At 47.6% G+C, this 18,625-nt stretch overlaps 2 protein-coding genes across 6 annotated transcripts; both read left to right on the top strand.

Moving 5' to 3' along the window:
• The first annotated feature begins 253 nt into the window (after positions 1 to 253).
• LOC128801361 (DNA-directed RNA polymerase III subunit RPC3-like) lies at positions 254 to 18,291 on the top strand. 2 transcript variants are annotated; one of them, XM_053967195.1, is made up of 14 exons: positions 254 to 579; positions 2,639 to 2,894; positions 5,897 to 6,046; positions 6,822 to 6,910; positions 8,243 to 8,347; positions 9,944 to 10,036; positions 11,352 to 11,432; positions 13,359 to 13,410; positions 14,649 to 14,709; positions 14,794 to 14,944; positions 15,624 to 15,725; positions 16,729 to 16,778; positions 16,877 to 17,026; positions 17,476 to 18,291. In XM_053967195.1, the coding sequence occupies exons 1-14, from the start codon at positions 433 to 435 to the stop codon at positions 17,555 to 17,557; spliced, it is 1,569 nt and encodes a 522-aa protein (XP_053823170.1). In that variant the 5' UTR covers positions 254 to 432; the 3' UTR covers positions 17,558 to 18,291. The 2 variants fall into 2 exon arrangements, with proteins under 2 accessions (XP_053823170.1, XP_053823169.1); XM_053967194.1 differs by lacking the exon at positions 5,897 to 6,046 and having other exon boundaries at positions 255 to 579.
• LOC128801362 (uncharacterized) lies at positions 3,981 to 5,898 on the top strand. Of its 4 annotated transcripts, none has more exons than XM_053967198.1 (2): positions 3,981 to 4,048; positions 5,453 to 5,898. In XM_053967198.1, exons 1-2 carry the CDS (start codon positions 3,997 to 3,999, stop codon positions 5,794 to 5,796), a joined length of 396 nt encoding a protein of 131 aa, XP_053823173.1. In that variant the 5' UTR covers positions 3,981 to 3,996; the 3' UTR covers positions 5,797 to 5,898. The 4 variants fall into 4 exon arrangements, 3 of the variants coding, with proteins under 3 accessions (XP_053823173.1, XP_053823172.1, XP_053823171.1); XR_008435181.1 differs by lacking the exon at positions 5,453 to 5,898 and adding an exon at positions 4,679 to 4,748 and having other exon boundaries at positions 4,005 to 4,048; XM_053967197.1 differs by lacking the exon at positions 3,981 to 4,048 and adding an exon at positions 4,057 to 4,232.
• Positions 18,292 to 18,625: the final 334 nt, after the last annotated feature.

The following is an 18,625-nucleotide window of genomic DNA, read 5'->3' on the forward strand; positions in this document are numbered from 1 at the left end:
TGCTCCGCGCGCGGCCAGCAAAGCGCGGCCCGGCGGGATAGAGCGGCCCCAGCGGGGCGGGCAGCGGCGTGGCGCCCCCTGGTGGGAGCGTCCCCCTGGTGGGAATATGCGTGTTGTTGTAGCGGATGTGACGTCACAGGAAGCGGAGGCGGGAGGGCGCCGTTGTCATGGCGGCGGTGATGGCGGCCTAGGCCGGGGCTGGCGGTGAGAGCGGAGGGGACACCGGGACACCGGGACAGCGCGACACCGAGACAGCGCGACGGGGCGGGAATCCCACCCGTGGGAGGGCGCGGAGGGGGAAATCCCCTCAGGGGAGAGCGGCTGAGCCTCCCCGTGCAGCGCGGTCAGCCATGTCTCCTCTCTGTCCCCTCAGCCGTTTTTCTCCTTCCCTCCCGTCCCGTCCCGTCCCTCGCATTTCCCGGAGCCGCCGCGATGACCCAGGCGGAGCTGCGGCTCTGCTCCCTCCTGCTGCGGGAGAATTTTGGAGAAATCGTGGAAAAAGTTGGGAATTCTCTGCTCCGGACGGGGCCGCGGCCGCTGCGGCTGCTGGTGGGGGACACGGGGCTGCTCCCGGATCAGGTACGGGACCGGGGAGGGAAATGGAATTTTTTAAAATTCTATTTCAAAAAAGAATTAAAATGAGTCCGGGTTATTCGAAGTTAAGAAGGAATTCCCCGAAGTGAACAGGAATTTTTTAATTAATTGGAGATGAATAGGAAATTATTTGAAAGTAATGCGAATTTTAAATTAGCTGGCGATTAATAAGAAATCATTTGAAATCAGTTGAAGTTAATGTGGGTTTAAAGTTAATTTGAAATTAATATGGGTTTAGTCCCATTAAAGGGACAGGGTTGTTCCCATGAAAAGGCACGGGAATATATTCCCATTATTCTCATTATTCCTATTAAAAGGGATGGGGTAATTCCCACTAGAATGAACAGTTTATTCCCATTAAAAGGGATGGGATAATTCCCACTATTCCCTTTAAAAGGGATGGGGTAATTCCCATTATTCCCTTTAAAAGGGATGGGATCATTCCCACTATTCCCATGAAAAGGTACAGGGTAATTCCCTTTATTCCCATTAAAAGGGATGGGATAATTCCCACTATTCCCATTAAAAGGGATGGGATAATTCCCGTTATTCCCATTAAAAGGGATGGGATAATTCCCACTATTCCCATTAAAAGGGATGGGATAATTCCCACTATTCCCTTTAAAAGGGATGGGGTAATTCCCATTATTCCCATTAAAAGGGATGGGATAATTCCCACTATTCCCATTAAAAGGGATGGGATAATTCCCGTTATTCCCATTAAAAGGGATGGGATCATTCCCATTATTCCCATTAAAAGGGATGGGATAATTCCCACTATTCCCTTTAAAAGGGATGGGGTAATTCCCATTATTCCCATTGAAAGGGATGGGGTAATTCCCATTATTCCCATTGAAAGGGATGGGGTAATTCCCATTATTCCCATGAAAAGGGATGGGGTAATTCCCACTAGAAGGGATCAGTTCATTCCCATTAAAAGGGATGGGATAATTCCCATTATTCCCATGAAAAGGAACAGGGTAATTCCCATTATTCCCATTAAAAGGGATGGGATCATTCCCGTTATTCCCATTGAAAGGGATGGGATCATTCCCATTATTCCCATTAAAAGGGATGGGATAATTCCCACTATACCCTTTAAAAGGGATGGGATCATTCCCATTATTCCCATGAAAAGGAACAGGGTAATTCCCACTATTCCCATTGAAAGGGATGGGATCATTCCCACTATTCCCATTGAAAGGGATGGGATCATTCCCACTATTCCCATTAAAAGGGATGGGATCATTCCCACTATTCCCATGAAAAGGCACAGGGTAATTCCCACTATTCCCATTGAAAGGGATGGGATCATTCCCACCATTCCCATTAAAAGGGATGGGATCATTCCCACCATTCCCATTAAAAGGGATGGGATCATTCCCACCATTCCCATTAAAAGGGATGGGATCATTCCCACCATTCCCATTAAAAGGGATGGGATCATTCCCACTATTCCCATGAAAAGGAACAGGGTAATTCCCACTATTCCCATTAAAAGGGATGGGATCATTCCCACTATTCCCATGAAAAGGCACGGGGTAATTCCCACTATTCCCATTAAAAGGGATGGGATCATTCCCACCATTCCCATTAAAAGGGATGGGATCATTCCCACTATTCCCATGAAAAGGCACAGGGTAATTCCCACTATTCCCATTGAAAGGGATGGGATCATTCCCACCATTCCCATTAAAAGGGATGGGATCATTCCCACCATTCCCATTAAAAGGGATGGGATCATTCCCACCATTCCCATTAAAAGGGATGGGATCATTCCCACTATTCCCATGAAAAGGAACAGGGTAATTCCCACTATTCCCATTGAAAGGGATGGGATCATTCCCACCATTCCCATTAAAAGGGATGGGATCATTCCCACCATTCCCATTGAAAGGGATGGGATCATTCCCACCATTCCCACTGGCAGCCACGGCGTAATTCCCCCAGGTCCCGCTAGAACGAGCGCTTCCTTGCCACCAGCGGGAGCGTCATTCCCACGCTCTTTCCCCGTGACGAGCTGGGAATTCCGCCCTCCCCGCAGGTGAAGAAGGCGCTGTGCGTGCTCCTCCAGCACGGCCTGGCGCGCTACGAGCCGCAGCCGCGGGGCGCGGTGGAGTACGAGGCGCGGGGCGAGCGCGTCCTGCGCATCCTGCGCTACCCGCGCTACATCTACACGGCCAAGACGCTCTACGGCGACCCCGGCGAGCTGCTGGTGGAGGAGCTGCTGCTCCACGGGCACCTGCCCATGAGCTCCGCCGTGGCCAGGGTGGCCGATCGCCTCACCGAGACCATGGAAGGTGGGAAGGACGCTCAGAAAAATGGGATTTGGGAATGGTGGGTGGGATCAGATGTCAGGTGTTCTTTGGAGAGCTGGTGGAGGAGCTGCTGCTCCACGGGCACCTCCCCATGGGTTCTGCTGTTGCCAGAGTGGTGGATCACCTCACCGAGACCATGGAAGGTGGGAAGGACACTCAGAAAAATGGGATTTGGGAGTGGTGGGTGGGATCAGATGTCGGGTGTTCCTTGGAGAGGTGGTGGTGGTCCATGGGCACCTCCCCATGGGTTCTGCTGTTGCCAGGGTGGTGGATCACCTCACCGAGACCATGGAAGGTGGGAAGGACACTCAGAAAAATGGGATTTGGGAGTGGTGGGTGGGATCAGATGTAGGGTGTCCTTTGGAGAGCTGGTGGTGGAACTTCTGCTCCACGGGCACCTCCCCATGAGCTCTGCTGTTGCCAGAGTGGTGGATCACCTCACCGAGACCATGGAAGGTGGGAAGGACGCTCAGAAAAATGGGATTTGGGAATGGTGGGTGGGATCAGATGTAGGGTGTTCTGTGGGGAGCTGGTGGAGGAGCTGCTGCTCCACGGGCACCTGCCCATGAGCTCTGCCGTGGCCAGGGTGGCCGATCGCCTCACCGAGACCATGGAAGGTGGGAAGGACGCTCAGAAAAATGGGATTTGGGAGTGGTGGGTGGGATCAGATGTAGGGTGTTCCTTGGAGAGCTGGTGGAGGAACTTCTGCTCCACGGGCACCTCCCCATGGGTTCTGCCGTGGCCAGGGTGGCCGATCGCCTCACCGAGACCATGGAAGGTGGGAAGGAAGCTCCTCCCTCAAAAAAAATAGGATTTGGGACAAGGTTTAATTGGTGGATGGGATCAAAAGAACTATAGGGTGTTCTTTGGAGGGCTGGTGGTGGTCCATGGGCAGCTCCCCATGGGTTCTGCCGTGGCCAGGGTGGTGGATTGCCCCACGGAGACCATGGAAGGTGGGAAGGAAGCTCAGAAAAATGGGATTTGGGAATGGCAGACGGTGCATTTGGGAATGGGAATGGTGTATAGTGGATGACACTGTAGGGTGTTCTTTGGAGACCTGGTGGTGGTCCATGGGCACATCCCCATGGGTTCTGCCGTGGCCAGGGTGGCCGATCGCCTCACCGAGACCATGGAAGGTGGGAAGGAAGCTCCTCCCTCAAAAAAAATGGGATTGGGGACAAGGTTTAGTTGGTGGATGGGATCAGAATCACTGTAGGTTGTCCTTTGGAGAGCTGGTGGAGGAGCTGCTGCTCCACGGGCACCTGCCCATGAGCTCTGCCGTGGCCAGGGTGGCGGATCACCTCACCGAGACCATGGAAGGTGGGAAGGAAGCTCAGAAAAATGGGATTTGGGAGTGGTGGGTGGGATCAGATGTAGGGTGTTCCTTGGAGAGGTGGTGGTGGAACTTCTGCTCCACGGGCACCTCCCCATGAGCTGTGCTGTTGCCAGAGTGGTGGATTGCCCCACTGAGACCATGGAAGGTGGGAAGGACGCTCAGAAAAATGGGATTTGGGAGTGGTGGGTGGGATCAGAGGCACTGCAGGGTGTTCTTTGGAGAGCTGGTGGTGGTCCATGGGCACCTCCCCATGAGCTCCGCCGTGGCCAGGGTGGCCGATCGCCTCACCGAGACCATGGAAAGTGGGAACATGTCTCTCCTCCCTCCTCATCCTCAGCCCCACCCAACGTGTCCCTCCTCATCCTCAGGCCCACTCAAGGTGTCTCTCCTGACCCTCAGCCCCACCCAGGGTGTCTCTGCTCCCTCCTAGACGGCAAATCCATGGATCTCAGTGAGGTCTCGGCCACCTTCGTGCGCCTGGCCGACACCCACTTCATCCATTGTGTCTCTCCTCATCCTCAGCCCCACCTAACGTGTCCTTCCTCATCCTCAGCCCCATCCAACGTGTTTCTCCTCATCCTCACCACCACCCAACGTGTCTCTCCTCACCATCGGCACCACCCAACATGTCCTTCTTCATCCTCCCCACCACCCAAGGTGTTCTTCCTCATCCACAGCACCACCCAACGTGTCCTTCCTCATCCTCAGGCCCATCCAAGGTGTCCTTCCTCATCCTCACCACCACCCAAGGTGTCTCTCCTGACCCTCAGCCCCACCCAAAGTGTCCTTCTTCATCCCCACCACCACCCAACATGTCCCTCCTCTTCCTCAGCCCCACCCAAGGTGTTTCTCCTCACCATCGGCACCACCCAACATGTCCTTCTTCATCCTCCCCACCACCCAATGTGTCCTTCCTCATCCTCCCCACAACCCAACGTGTCCTTCCTCATCCCCAGCACCACCCCACATGTCCTTCCTCATCCTCCCCACCACCCAACGTGTCCCTCCTCATCCTCAGCCCCACCCAACGTGTCCTTCCTCATCCCCACCACCACCGAAGGTGTCCTTCCTCATCCTCAGTCCCACCCAACGTGTCCTTCCTCATCCTCAGCCCCACCCAACGTGTCCTTCCTCATCCTCAGCCCCACCCAACGTGTCCCTCCTGTTCCTCAGCCCCACCCAAGGTGTCTCTGCTCCCTCCTAGACGGCAAATCCATGGATCTCAGCGAGGTCTCGGCCACCTTCGTGCGCCTGGCCGACACCCACTTCATCCATTGTGTCCTTCCTCATCCCCACCACCACCCAACATGTCCTTCCTCATCCTCAGTCCCACCCAACGTGTCCTTCCTCATCCTCCCCACCACCCAAGGTGTCCCTCCTCTTCCTCAGCCCCACCCAACGTGTCTTTGCTCCCTCCCTCCTCATCCCCACCACCACCCAACATGTCCTTCCTCATCCTCAGTCCCACCCAACGTGTCCTTCCTCATCCTCAGTCCCACCCAACATGTCCTTCCTCATCCTCAGCACTACCCGTGGTGTCTCTCCTGACCCTCAGCCCCACCCAACGTGTCCTTCCTCATCCTCCCCACCACCCAACGTGTCCCTCCTCATCCTCAGCCCCACCCAGGGTGTCTCTGCTCCCTCCTAGACGGCAAATCCATGGATCTCAGCGAGGTCTCGGCCACCTTCGTGCGCCTGGCCGACACCCACTTCATCCAGAGGTGCGCGGCGCCCCCCGCGGCGCCCCCCGAGGCCCAGGCCAAGGACAGGTTCGTGGTGCCGCGCCTCGGCCTCGTCGGTGAGACCCCCCGGGCTTGGGACCTTCGAAATGAATGGAAAAATTAGAACGGAATTGAAATGGAAATTAATTAGGGTTGAATGGAGCAGGAATTAAAATTGGTGAAAATTCCAATTGTTAGATTGGTAAAAATTCCAATTGTTAGATTGGTAAAAATTCCAGTTGTTAAATTGGTAAAAATTCCAATTGTTAAATTGGTAAAAATTCCAATTGTTAGATTGGTAAAAATTCCAGTTGTTAAATTGGTAAAAATTCCAATTGTTAAATTGGTAAAAATTCCAATTGTTAAATTGGTAAAAATTCCAGTTGTTAAATTGGTAAAAATTCCAGTTGTTAAATTGGTAAAAATTCCAATTGTTAAATTGGTAAAAATTCCAATTGTTAAATTGGTAAAAATTCCAATTGTTAGATTGGTAAAAATTCCAATTGTTAGATTGGTAAAAATTCCAATTGTTAAATTGGTAAAAATTCCAATTGTTAGATTGGTAAAAATTCCAATTGTTAGATTGGTAAAAATTCCAGTTGTTAAATTGGTAAAAATTCCAATTATTGCATTTTTTTAAATTTAAATTATTAAATATAATTTCAATATAATCTAAATATAATTTCAATATGTTTCAAATATAATTTAAATATATTTTGACTATAATTTGAATATAATTTGAATATAATTGAAATATAATTGAAATATAACTTTATATGCCATTTATATGTACTTTTAACATAATTTCTGTGTAATTTCTCTAGAATTTATTTATAATTTTGGCTTTTTCAGGCAAAGGGAAGAGGAGACATTCGTGTGACGAGGAAGAGGAGGGAGAGCACAAAGCCAAAAGGCAGAAGCAGGAGGGAGGAAGCTCCGAGGTGCGGGGAGGGTGGGATCAGATTCCCAAAGCTCCTCAGGAAACCTTTCCTCTTTTTGGGGCATTTTCCTCATTTTTGGGGATTTTTCCTCATTTTTTTGTGGCTCCTTTTCCTCATTTTTGGGGCTCATTTTCCTCATTTTTCCTTTCTCCTTTTCCTCATTTTTGGGGATTTTTCCTCATTTTTTGAGGCTCTTTTTCCTCATTTTTGGGGATTTTTCCTCATTTTTGAGGCTCTTTTTCCTAATTTTTGGGGATTTTTCATCATTTTTGAGGCTCCTTTTCCTCATTTTTGGGGATTTTTCCTCATTTTTTGTGGCTCATTTTCCTCATTTTTGGGGATTTTTCCTCATTTTTGAGGCTCTTTTTCCTCATTTTTAGGGATTTTTCCTCATTTTTGGGGATTTTTCCTCATTTTTTGTGGCTCATTTTCCTCATTTTTGGGGATTTTTCCTCATTTTTGAGGCTCTTTTTCCTCATTTTTGGGGATTTTTCATCATTTTTGGGGCTCATTTTCCTCATTTTTCCTTTCTCCTTTTCCTCATTTTTGGGGATTTTTCCTCATTTTTTGTGGCTCGTTTTCCTAATTTTGGGGGATTTTTCCTCATTTTTTGTGGCTCATTTTCCTCATTTTTTGAGGCTCTTTTTCCTCATTTTTGGGGATTTTTCCTCATTTTTTGTGGCTCCTTTTCCTCATTTTTGGGGATTTTTCCTCACTTTTTGAGGCTCTTTTTCCTCATTTTTTGAGGCTCCTTTTCCTCATTTTTGTGGCTCCTTTTCCTCATTTTTTGTGGCTCCTTTTCCTCATTTTTGGGGCTTTTTCCTCATTTTTTGAGGCTCTTTTTCCTCATTTTTTGTGGCTCTTTTTCCTCATTTTTGGGGCTTTTTCCTCATTTTTTGAGGCTCTTTTTCCTCATTTTTTGTGGCTCTTTTTTCTCATTTTTGGGGATTTTTCCTCATTTTTGAGGCTCCTTTTCCTCATTTTTTGTGGCTCTTTTTCCTCATTTTTGGGGATTTTTCCTCATTTTTGAGGCTCTTTTTCCTCATTTTTTGAGGTTCTTTTTCCTCATTTTTGGGGCTCATTTTCCTCATTTTTGGGACTCATTTTCCTCATTATTTGAGGCTCTTTTTCCTCATTTTTGGGGGTTTTCCCTCATTTTTTGAGAGTCTTTTCCCCATTTTTTGAGGCTCTTTTCCCCATTTTTTGAGTCTCTCTTTCCTCATTTTTTGAGACTCTTTTCCTCATTTTTTGAGGCTCTTTTCCCCATTTTTTGAGGCTCTTTTTCCCCATTTTTGGCTCTTTATTCCCATGTTTTGTCCTTTTTCCCCCCAGCCTCCCCCGGACGATGGCATTTACTGGCAGGTGAACCTGGAGCGCTTCCACCAGCACTTCCGAGACCAGGCCCTGGTGAGCGCCGTGGCCAGCAGGATGGACCAGGTGTGTGCTGCCCTCCTTGCCAGCCTGATCCCTGCTTTTCCTCCCTAATTCCTGCTTTTCCCACTCTAATTCCTGCCTTCCCAGCCTGATCCCTGATTTCCACCCTCATTCCTGCTTTTCCCACTCTGATCCCTGATTCCCACCCTCATTCCTGCTTTTCCACCCTCATTCCTGTTTTTCCACTCTAATTCCTGCTTTTCCACCCTCATTCCTGCTTTTCCCACTCTGATCCCTGATTCCCACCCTCATTCCTGCTTTTCCACCCTCATTCCTGCTTTTCCCACTCTGATCCCTGCTTCCCACCCTCATTCCTGCTTTTCCCACTCTAATTCCTGCTTTTCCCACTCTAATTCCTGCTTTTCCCACTCTAATTCCTGCTTTTCCCACCCTAATTCCTGCTTTTCCTCTCCAATTCCTGCTTTTCCACCCTCATTCCTGCTTTTCCCACTCTGATCCCTGATTTCCACCCTCATTCCTGCTTTTCCCACTCTGATCCCTGCTTTTCCCTCTCTAATTCCTGCCTTCCCAGCCTGATCCCTGATTCCCACCCTCATTCCTGCTTTTCCCACCCTAATTCCTGCTTTTCCTCTCCAATTCCTGCTTTTCCACCCTCATTCCTGCTTTTCCCACTCTGATCCCTGATTTCCACCCTCATTCCTGTTTTTCCACCCTCATTCCTGTTTTTCCACCCTCATTCCTGCTTTTCCACCCTCATTCCTGCTTTTCCCACTCTGATCCCTGATTTCCACCCTCATTCCTGCTTTTCCCACTCTGATCCCTGATTCCCACCCTCATTCCTGCTTTTCCACCCTCATTCCTGCTTTTCCCACTCTGATCCCTGATTTCCACCCTCATTCCTGCTTTTCCACCCTCATTCCTGCTTTTCCCACTCTGATCCCTGCTTTTCCACCCTCATTCCTGCTTTTCCCACTCTGATCCCTTATTCCCACCCTCATTCCTGCTTTTCCCACTCTAATTCCTGCTTTTCCTCTCCAATTCCTGCTTTTCCACCCTCATTCCTGCTTTTCCCACTCTGGTCCCTGCTTTTCCCACTCTAATTCCTGCCTTTCCCACCCTGATTCCTGCTTTTCCTCCCTAATTCCTGCTTTTCCTCCCCAATCCCTGCTTTTCCCACCCTGATTCCTGCTTTTCCCAGTCTAATTCTTCCTTTTCTCTCCCTAATTCCTGCTTTTCCTCCCCAATCCCTGCTTTTCCCACCCTGATTCCTGCTGTTCCCACTCTAATTCCTGCTTTTCCCACCCCAATTCCTGCCTTTCCCACCCTGATTCCTGCTTTCCCACCCTAATTCCTCCTTTTCCTCCCTAATTCCTGCCTTTCCCACCCTCATTCCTGCTTTTCCCACTCTGATCCCTGATTCCCACCCTCATTCCTGCTTTTCCTCCCCAATCCCTGCTTTTCCCACCCTGATTCCTGCTTTTCCCACCCTGATTCCTGCTTTTCCCACCCCAATCCCTGCTTTTCCCACCCTGATTCCTGCTTTTCCCACCCCAATCCCTGCTTTTCCCACCCTGATTCCTGCTTTTCCCACCCCAATCCCTGCCTTTCCCACCCTGATTCCTGCTGTTCCCAGCGCAGACCAGCAGCGAGGTCGTGCGGACGATGCTGCGCATGAGCGAGGTGACGACGGCCTCGGGTGCATCCCACACTCAGCCCCTCTCCTCCAACGAGGTGGGTCCTTGGAAACCCTAAAATCCCCAAAAATACCCCAAATCCCTCCCCAAAAATACCCCAAAGAACACCCCAAAAACATCCCCAAAAATACCCCAAAGAACACCCCAAAAACATCCCCAAAACCTACCCCAAAAACATCACAAAAACATCCAAAACACCCCAAAATAACCCCAAATCCCTCCTCAAAAACACCCTAAAAACATCCCCAAACCATCCCAAAATAACCCCAAATCCCTCCCCAGAAATACCCAAAAAAAATCCCCAAAACCCACCCCAAAACCCACACAAAACCACCCCAAAAACCACCCCAAAAAGACCCCAAAATGACCCCAAATCCCTCCTCAAAAACACCCCAAAAACATCCCCAAACCATCCCAAAATAACCCCATATCCATCCCAAGAAATACCCAAAAAAAATCCCCAAAACCCACACAAAACCACCCCAAAAAGACCCCAAAATAACCCCAAATCCCTCTCAAAAACACCCCAAAAACATCCCAAAAAAAAACCCAAATCCCTCCTCAAAATACCCCAAAACCCACCCCAAAACCCACACCTTTTTTACCTTTTCTCTGCAGTTTTTTACCTTTTTTTTCTGGGTTTTTTTACCTTTTTCTGGGTTTTTTTTAACCTTTTCCCTGTTCTTTTTCCCTTTTCCCTGCTGGTTTTTCCCTTTTCCCTGTTTTTTTCCCTTTTCCCTGTTTTTTTCCCTTTTCCCTGTTTTTTTCCCTTTTCCCTGCTGTTTTTTTACCCTTTCCCTGCTGTTTTTTTCCTTTTCCCTGCTGTTTTATTTACCTTTTCCCTGTTTTTTTTCCTTTTCCCTGTTTTTTTCCCTTTTCCCTGCTGTTTTTTTTCCTTTTCCCTGTTTTTTTCCCTTTTCCCTGTTTTTTTTCCCTTTTCCCTGTTTTTTTTTCCCTTTTCCCTGTTCTTTTTATCTTTTCCCTGCTGTTTTTTTTCCCTTTTCCCTGCTGTTTTTTTTCCCTTTTCCCTGTTTTTTTTCCCTTTTCCCTGTTTTTTTTCCCTTTTCCCTGTTTTTTTTCCCTTTTCCCTGTTTTTTTTCCCTTTTCCCTGTTTTTTTTTCCCTTTTCCCTGCTGTTTTTTCCCTTTTCCCTGTTTTTTTTTCCCTTTTCCCTGCTGTTTTTTTACCCTTTCCCTGTTTTTTTCCCTTTTCCCTGTTTTTTTTCCCTTTTCCCTGCTGTTTTTTTCCCTTTTCCCTGTTTTTTTTTTCCCTTTTCCCTGTTTTTTTTTCCCTTTTCCCTGCTGTTTTTTACCCTTTCCCTGTTTTTTTACCCTTTTCCCTGCTGTTTCTCAGATTTTCAGGTCTCTCCCAGCCGGGTACAACATCAGCAAGGCCGTGCTGGATCAATACCTGGCGCTGCTGGCCGACGACCCGGTGAGATTTCCAGGCTTTGGGATAAAAATTCTTATTTTATGTTGTTAATTATTGCATATGGTAATATCGACTGTTATTATATTGACTATATTATTTTATTTTATGTTTATTTTATTATATTACATTATATTGTATTACATTATATTACATTACATTACATTACATTATATTACATTATATTACATTACATTACATTACATTACATTACATTACATTACATTACATTACATTACATTACATTACATTATATTACATTATATTATATTATATTATATTATATATATTATATTATATTATATTATATTATATTATATTATATTATATTACATTATATTATATTATATTTAACAAAGTATTTATTATATTATAATAAGTTTTATTTTTCTATCTTATAAATTATTATAAATTTATAATTAAGTTATATTAATATTGTATTCTATTACATCATATTACATTATATTTCGATTATATTTTTATTGTATTACATTACATTGTATTTATTATATGAATTTATATTATATATAATAATGTATTTATTGTATTATAATAAATGTTATTCTTATATCTTATAAATTATTATAAATTTATAATAATTAAATATTATTAGATTAGATTTATTTTATTTTATTATTTTATATTATATTATATTTAACAAACTATTTATTATAATAAGTTTTATTATTCCATCTTATAAATGATTATAAATTTGTAATAATTAAATATTATTATATTACATTATATTATATTATATTATATTACATCACATTACATTTTATTTTTATTATATTTATGTTCTATTTTATTACATTTTTATTATATTATACTTATATTTTTATTATATTATATTACATCATATTACATCATATTACATTACATTTATATTATATTTATATTATATTAATATTATATTGTATTACATTACATTGTACTTATTATATGAATTTATATTATATATAATAATGTATTTATTATATTATAACAAATGTTATTCTTCTATCTTATAAATTATTGTAAATTTATAATAATTAAATATTATTAGATTAGATTAGCTTTATTTTATTATTTTATATTATATTTAACAAAGTATTTATTATAATAAGTTTTATTATTCCATCTTATAAATTATTATAAATTTGTAATAATTATATTATATTATATTATATTATATTATATTTATTATATTATATTATATTATATTATATTATATTATATTATATTATATTATATTATATTATATTATATTATATTATATTATCTACCTGAAATTACATTTAAGAGAAATTAAAGATATTTTTTCCTGAATTCTTCTTTCTCTTCCCACCCCAGTTATATACATTATGTTTTATAAATTATACAATATATATAATATAATATAATATAATATAATATAATATATATAATATATATAATATAATATAATATAATATAATATAATATAATATAATATAATATATTATAATATAATATATAATTTGTTATTTATTATAATTATGTTTATTTAATAATACATAATGTATAATATATAATCTATACTTTATTATATATAATGTATAATATATAATATGTAATATATAACTCTGTAATTATATCTAATATATTCTATATAATATAGAATTTATTATATTCTAGAATATAAAAAGTTCTTTCTTTTCCCTTCTCTTCTCTCCTTCGATGAAATTTTAAATAAAAATTCTAATTTAATTAGAATTTAATTTAATGTAATTTAATAAGTAATAAATTTCTATGAATAATAAATAAATAATGTTTATATATTATATTATTTTATGTAATATATATTGTATTGTATATATTATTTTATATAATATATTATATAAATAATATAGAAGTAAATTTATAGAAATAATTTAATAAATGATAATAATTGAATAAAATAGAAATCCCATTTTCCCTTTTCCCTCCCTGCAGTTGGAGTTCGTGGGGAAGTCGGGGGACAGCGGAGGGGGCACCTACACTGTCAGTATCCTTTGGGATTTGGGGAATTTTGGGGGGATTTTAGGACTTTTGAGGGATTTTGGGGGGATTTGGGGCAGATTTGGGGATTTTTGGGGTGATGTTGGGATTTTGGGTGATTTTGGGGGGATTTCTGGTGATTTTGGGGGGACTTCGGGGGATTTTTGGGGTGATTTTCAGGGGATTTTTGTGTTTTGGGGTGATATTCAGGGGATTTTTGGGTGATTTGGGGGGATTTTGGGCAGATTTGGGGATTTTTGGGGGATTTTCAGGGGATTTTTGGGTGATTTGAGGGGATTTTGGGCAGATTTGGGGATTTTTGGGGGATTTTCAGGGGATTTTTGGGTGATTTGAGGGGATTTTGGGCAGATTTGGGGATTTTTGGGGGATTTTCAGGGGATTTTTTTGTGATTTGGGGTGACTGGGGGATTTGGGGGGATTTTCAGGGGATTTTGGGCAGATTTGGGGATTTTTGGGGGGATTTTGGGTGATTTGGGGAAGATTTGGGAGATTTTGGGGTGATTTGGGGGATTTTTGGGTGATTTGGGGGATTTTTGGGAGGATTTGGGGTGATTTGGGGCAGATTTGGGCTGGTTTGGATGAACTTGGGGGGATTTTGGGGCAGATTTGGGGTCATTTGGGGGATTTTTGGGGAATTTGGGGCAGATTTGGGGTGATTTGGGGTTTTTTTTTTGGGAATTCTGGGTGTTTCAGGGAAGATTTGGGGGATTTTTGTGGAATTTGGGGTGATTTGGGGCAGATTTGGGCTGGTTTGGGTGAACTTGGGGGGATTTTGGGGCAGATTTGGGGTGATTTGGGGGATTGTTGGAGAATTGTGGGTGATTTCGGGGGGTTTTGGAGCAGATTTGGGGTGATTTGGGGCAGATTTGGGGGATTTTTGGGGAATTTGGGGTGATTTGAGGCAGATTTGGGATGATTTTTGGGGGATTTTTGGGTGACTTTTGGGCGATTTTTGGGCAATTCTCCTTGAGCTCAGCCCCTGCAGACCTGCACAAGGCCCTGGTGTCGCTGGCCACGGCAGATTTGGGGTGATTTGGGGCAGATTTGGGGTGATTTGGGGGATTTTTGGGGAATTTGGGGCAGATTTGGGGTGATTTGGGGCAGATTTGGGGTGATTTGGGGGATTTTTGGGGAATTTGGGGCAGATTTGGGGTGATTTTGGGGGATTTTTGGGTGACTTTTGGGCGATTTTTGGGCAATTCTCCTTGAGCTCAGCCCCTGCAGACCTGCACAAGGCCCTGGTGTCGCTGGCCACGGCCACGCTGGAGTCCATCGTGGAGGAGAGGTGACCTGGGGCACCTGAAGCCCCCCCTGGGGCTGCCCCCAGCCCCTCCCCACGTCCCTCCCTCACCCCTCTCCCCCTGCCCAGGTTTGGCTCCCGCTGCGCCAGGATTTTCCGGCTGCTGCTGCGCAAGAAGCACCTGGAGCAGAAGCAGGTGGAGGACTTTGCCATGATCCCGGCCAAGGAGGCCAAGGACATGCTCTACAGGATGCTCTCCGAGAACCTGGTGGCCCTGCAGGTGAGGGCTGGCCCAGGTGTCACAGCTGGGCAGGTGATGGGCACTGCTGGGCACTTCCAGGTGATCCCAGCTGGAATTTGGGCACAGGGATCACAGGGACACCCTTGGGGAAGGAGACACTTCCATTTGGTTGCCCTTCCACAAGAGAAGATTCCCAGAAGATTCCCAGCTCTGGGATGCCAGAGGTTGCCCAGGTGTGACAGGGCAGGTGATGGGCACTGCTGGGCACTTCCCACCTGGAATTTGGGCACAGGGATCCATTTGGGAAGGGATCACAGGTTCCTCCCTGGAGGAGACACTTCCATTTGGTTGCCCTTCCACAAGAGATAATTCCCAGGAGATTCCCAGCTCTGGGATGCCAGAGGTTGCCCAGGTGTGACAGTTGATGGCCACTTCCAGGTGATCTCACCTGGAATTTGGGCACAGGGATCCATTTGGGAAGGGATCACAGGTTCTTCCCTGGAGGAGACACTTCCATTTGGTTGCCACCATCCCTCTGCCCTTCCACAAGAGGAGATTCCCAGCTCTGGGATGCCAGAGGTTGCCCAGGTGTGACAGGACAGGTGATGGGCACTGCTGGGCACTTCCAGGTGATCCCAGCTGGAATTTGGGCACATTTGGGAAGGTTCCTCCCTGGAGGAACCTCTTTGGTTGCCACCATCCCTCTGCCCTTCCCCAGGAGATCCCCAAGACTCCAGACCACGCTCCCTCCCGCACCTTTTACCTGTACACGGTGAACGTGATGGCCGCTGCTCGGATGCTGCTCCACAGGTGCTACAAGGTGAGTCCCAAGGACCTTCTGGGCCCCCAGGACCACAGGTGGTCCTCTGTCCATGCAGGAATTCCCAGGGAATCCAGGGAGCCGTTGCAGCCCCCATGTCCAGGTGTCACCCTCCTGGTGGTGGCACAGGGGTGGCAGCAGCACCGTCCCCCCCTGTGTCCCCCTGTCCCCCTGTTGGGTTTTTGGGAGTGGAGGGTCCCTTGGTGCCCCCCCCCCAGCACACCTGGGCTGGGGTCTCACCTGGTTCTTGTCCTTCTGGAGCTCCTGCCTGCTCCAGGGTCCTGGTGGTGGCGCAGGGGTGGCAGTGACTGTGCCCATGTCCAACCACGGGGTTCTTCAGTGCTCCCCAACACATCTGTGCTGGGTACTCACCTGTTCCTTCACCTGTTCCTCACCTGTTCTTCACCTGTTCCTTCACCTGTTCCTTCACCTGTTCCTCTCCTGTTCCTCACCTGTTCCTCTCCTGTTCCTCACCTGTTCTTCACCTGTTCCTTCACCTGTTCCTCTCCTGTTCCTCACCTGTTCTTCTCCTGTTCCTCACCTGTTCTTCACCTGTTCCTTCACCTGTTCCTCTCCTGTTCCTCACCTGTTCCTCTCCTGTTCCTCACCTGTCCTCCCCCTGTTCTCCCACTGTTCCTCACCTGTTCCTCCCCCTGTTCTTCATCTGTTCCTTCACCTGTTCCTCACCTGTTCCTCCCCCTGTTCTTCACCTGTTCCTCCCCCTGTTCTCCCACTGTTCCTCACCTGTTCCTCCCCTGTTTCTTCACCTGTTCCTCCCCTGTTCCTCCCCTGTTCTTCACCTGCTCCTTCACCTGTTCCTCCCCTGTTCCTCACCTGTTCTTCACCTGTTCCTCCCCTGTTCCTCACCTGTTCCTCCCCCTGTTCCTCACCTGTTCCTCCCCTGTTCTTCACCTGTTCCTCACCTGTTCCTCCCCTGTTCCTCCCCTGTTCCTCCCCTGTTCCTCCCCTGTTCCTCACCTGTTCTCCCCCGTTCCTCCCCCAGAGCGTGGCCAACCTGATGGAGCGAAGGCACCACGAGATGCGGGAGAACAAGTGAGCTCCGCGGGCCGGGGCTGGTGGCCACCAGCGCCACGGGGGTGGCCACCAGAACCCCCGGCACCACGTCCCACGCGCCCACCGCTCCCTCCTAGGAGGCTCCTGGAGAAGTCCCAGCGCGTGGAAGCCATCCTGGCCTCCATGCAGGCCACGGGGGCCGAGGCGGCGCAGCTGCACGAGGTGGAGGAGATGATCACGGGTCCCGAGAGGCAGCAGCTGGAGAACCTCAAACGCAACGTCAACAAGTGAGGGGGGGGTTTGGGGACCTCCTGGGGGGGTTGGGGACCTCCTGGGGGGTTTGGGGACTCGTGGGGGAGTTTGGGGACCTTCTGGGGGGGTTTGGGGATCTCGTGGAGGGGTTTGGGGACCTTCTGGGGGGGTTTGGGGACCTTCTGGAGGGGTTTGGGGACCTCCTGGGGGGGGGTTGGGGACCTCCTGGGGGGGTTTGGGGACCTCGTGGGGGGGTTTGGGGACCTTGTGGGGGGGGTTTGGGGACCTTGTGGGGGGGTTTGGGGACCTCGTGGGGGTTTGGGGACCTCCTGGGGGGGTTGGGGACCTCCTGGGGGGTTTGGGGACCTCCTGGGGGGGTTTGGGGACCTCCTGGGGGGGGTTGTGGAACTTCTGGGGGGGTTTGGGGACCTCGTGGGGGTTTGGGGACCTTGTGGGGGGCTGCCCGTCCCTGTGTGTCCCCCAGGATGGACGCCAGTGAGAACCAGGTGGATGAGACCATCTTCATGCTGGAGGCGTTCATCGAGAGCACCATGAAGAGGCCGTGAGGGAGCAGGACAGGGACAGGGACAGGGACAGGGACAGGGACAGGGACAGGGACAAGGACAGGGAGAAGGACAGGGACAGGGACAGGGACAATGGTGGGGACAGGGGTGGGGACAGGGAGCAGCTGCCTCTGCCCACGGTGCTTGTGCTGCTGAGGAGAATAAAGGAACGGTTGGTGAAGCACCTGCGTGTCAGCTGGGCATGGGGACACGGGGACACGGGGACACATGGGGACATATGGGGACACATAGGGACACAGGGACACACGGGGACATGGGGACACACAGGTATGGGGACACACAGGGATACATGGGGACACGGGGACACACAGGACATGGAGACAGGCACGGGGACATGGGGACGCATAGGGACACCGGGACACACGGGGACACATGGGGACACAGGGACACATGGGGACACACAGGGACATGGGGACACACAGGACATGGGGACACAGAGGACATGGGGACACAGAGACACATAGGGACACACAGGGACACAGGGACGCACGGGGACACATGGGGACACAGGGACACACAGGGATGCACGGGGACATGGGGACACACAGGTATGGGGACACACAGGGATACATGGGGACACACAGGACATGGAGACAGGCACGGGGACATGGGGACACATAGGGACACGGGGACACACGGGGACACATGGGGACACATGGGGACACAAAGGGACATGGAGACAGGCACAGGGACATGGGGACACAGGGACACACAGGACATGGGGACACAGGGGGACATGGGGACACACAGGACATGGGGACATGGGGACACACAGGACATGGGGACATGGAGACACACGGGGACACAGGGACACACAGGACATGGGGACACACAGGCATGGGGACATGGGGACACACAGGACATGGAGACAGGCATAGGGACAGACAGGCACAGGGACACGGGGACACAGAGGCACAGGGGCACACAGGACACACAGGACACGGGGACACACAGGACACGGGGACAGACAGACACAGGGACATGATGTGGGCACAGAGGATGCAGGACACACAGGACGTGGGGGACACGGGGGACACGCAGAGGACACAC

Source organism: Vidua chalybeata, chromosome 29, assembly GCF_026979565.1.
Source record: "Vidua chalybeata isolate OUT-0048 chromosome 29, bVidCha1 merged haplotype, whole genome shotgun sequence".
In the NCBI taxonomy this organism is placed as follows: domain Eukaryota; kingdom Metazoa; phylum Chordata; class Aves; order Passeriformes; family Viduidae; genus Vidua; species Vidua chalybeata.

What these genes read in the sequence shown, in the direction of transcription:
- LOC128801361 (XM_053967195.1), top strand. Translation starts at nt 433, where the DNA reads ATGACCCAGGCGGAGCTGCGGCTCTGCTCCCTCCTGCTGCGGGAGAAT. An exon ending in TGGCCAGCAGGATGGACCAG is followed by an intron (nt 8,348 to 9,943) that starts GTGTGTGCTGCC and finishes TTCCCAGCGCAG; the next exon opens with ACCAGCAGCGAGGTCGTGCG. An exon ending in CACGAGATGCGGGAGAACAA is followed by an intron (nt 16,779 to 16,876) that starts GTGAGCTCCGCG and finishes GCTCCCTCCTAG; the next exon opens with GAGGCTCCTGGAGAAGTCCC.
- LOC128801362 (XM_053967196.1), top strand. Translation starts at nt 4,415, where the DNA reads ATGGGATTTGGGAGTGGTGGGTGGGATCAGAGGCACTGCAGGGTGTTC. An exon ending in CCTCACCGAGACCATGGAAA is followed by an intron (nt 4,551 to 5,452) that starts GTGGGAACATGT and finishes GCTCCCTCCTAG; the next exon opens with ACGGCAAATCCATGGATCTC.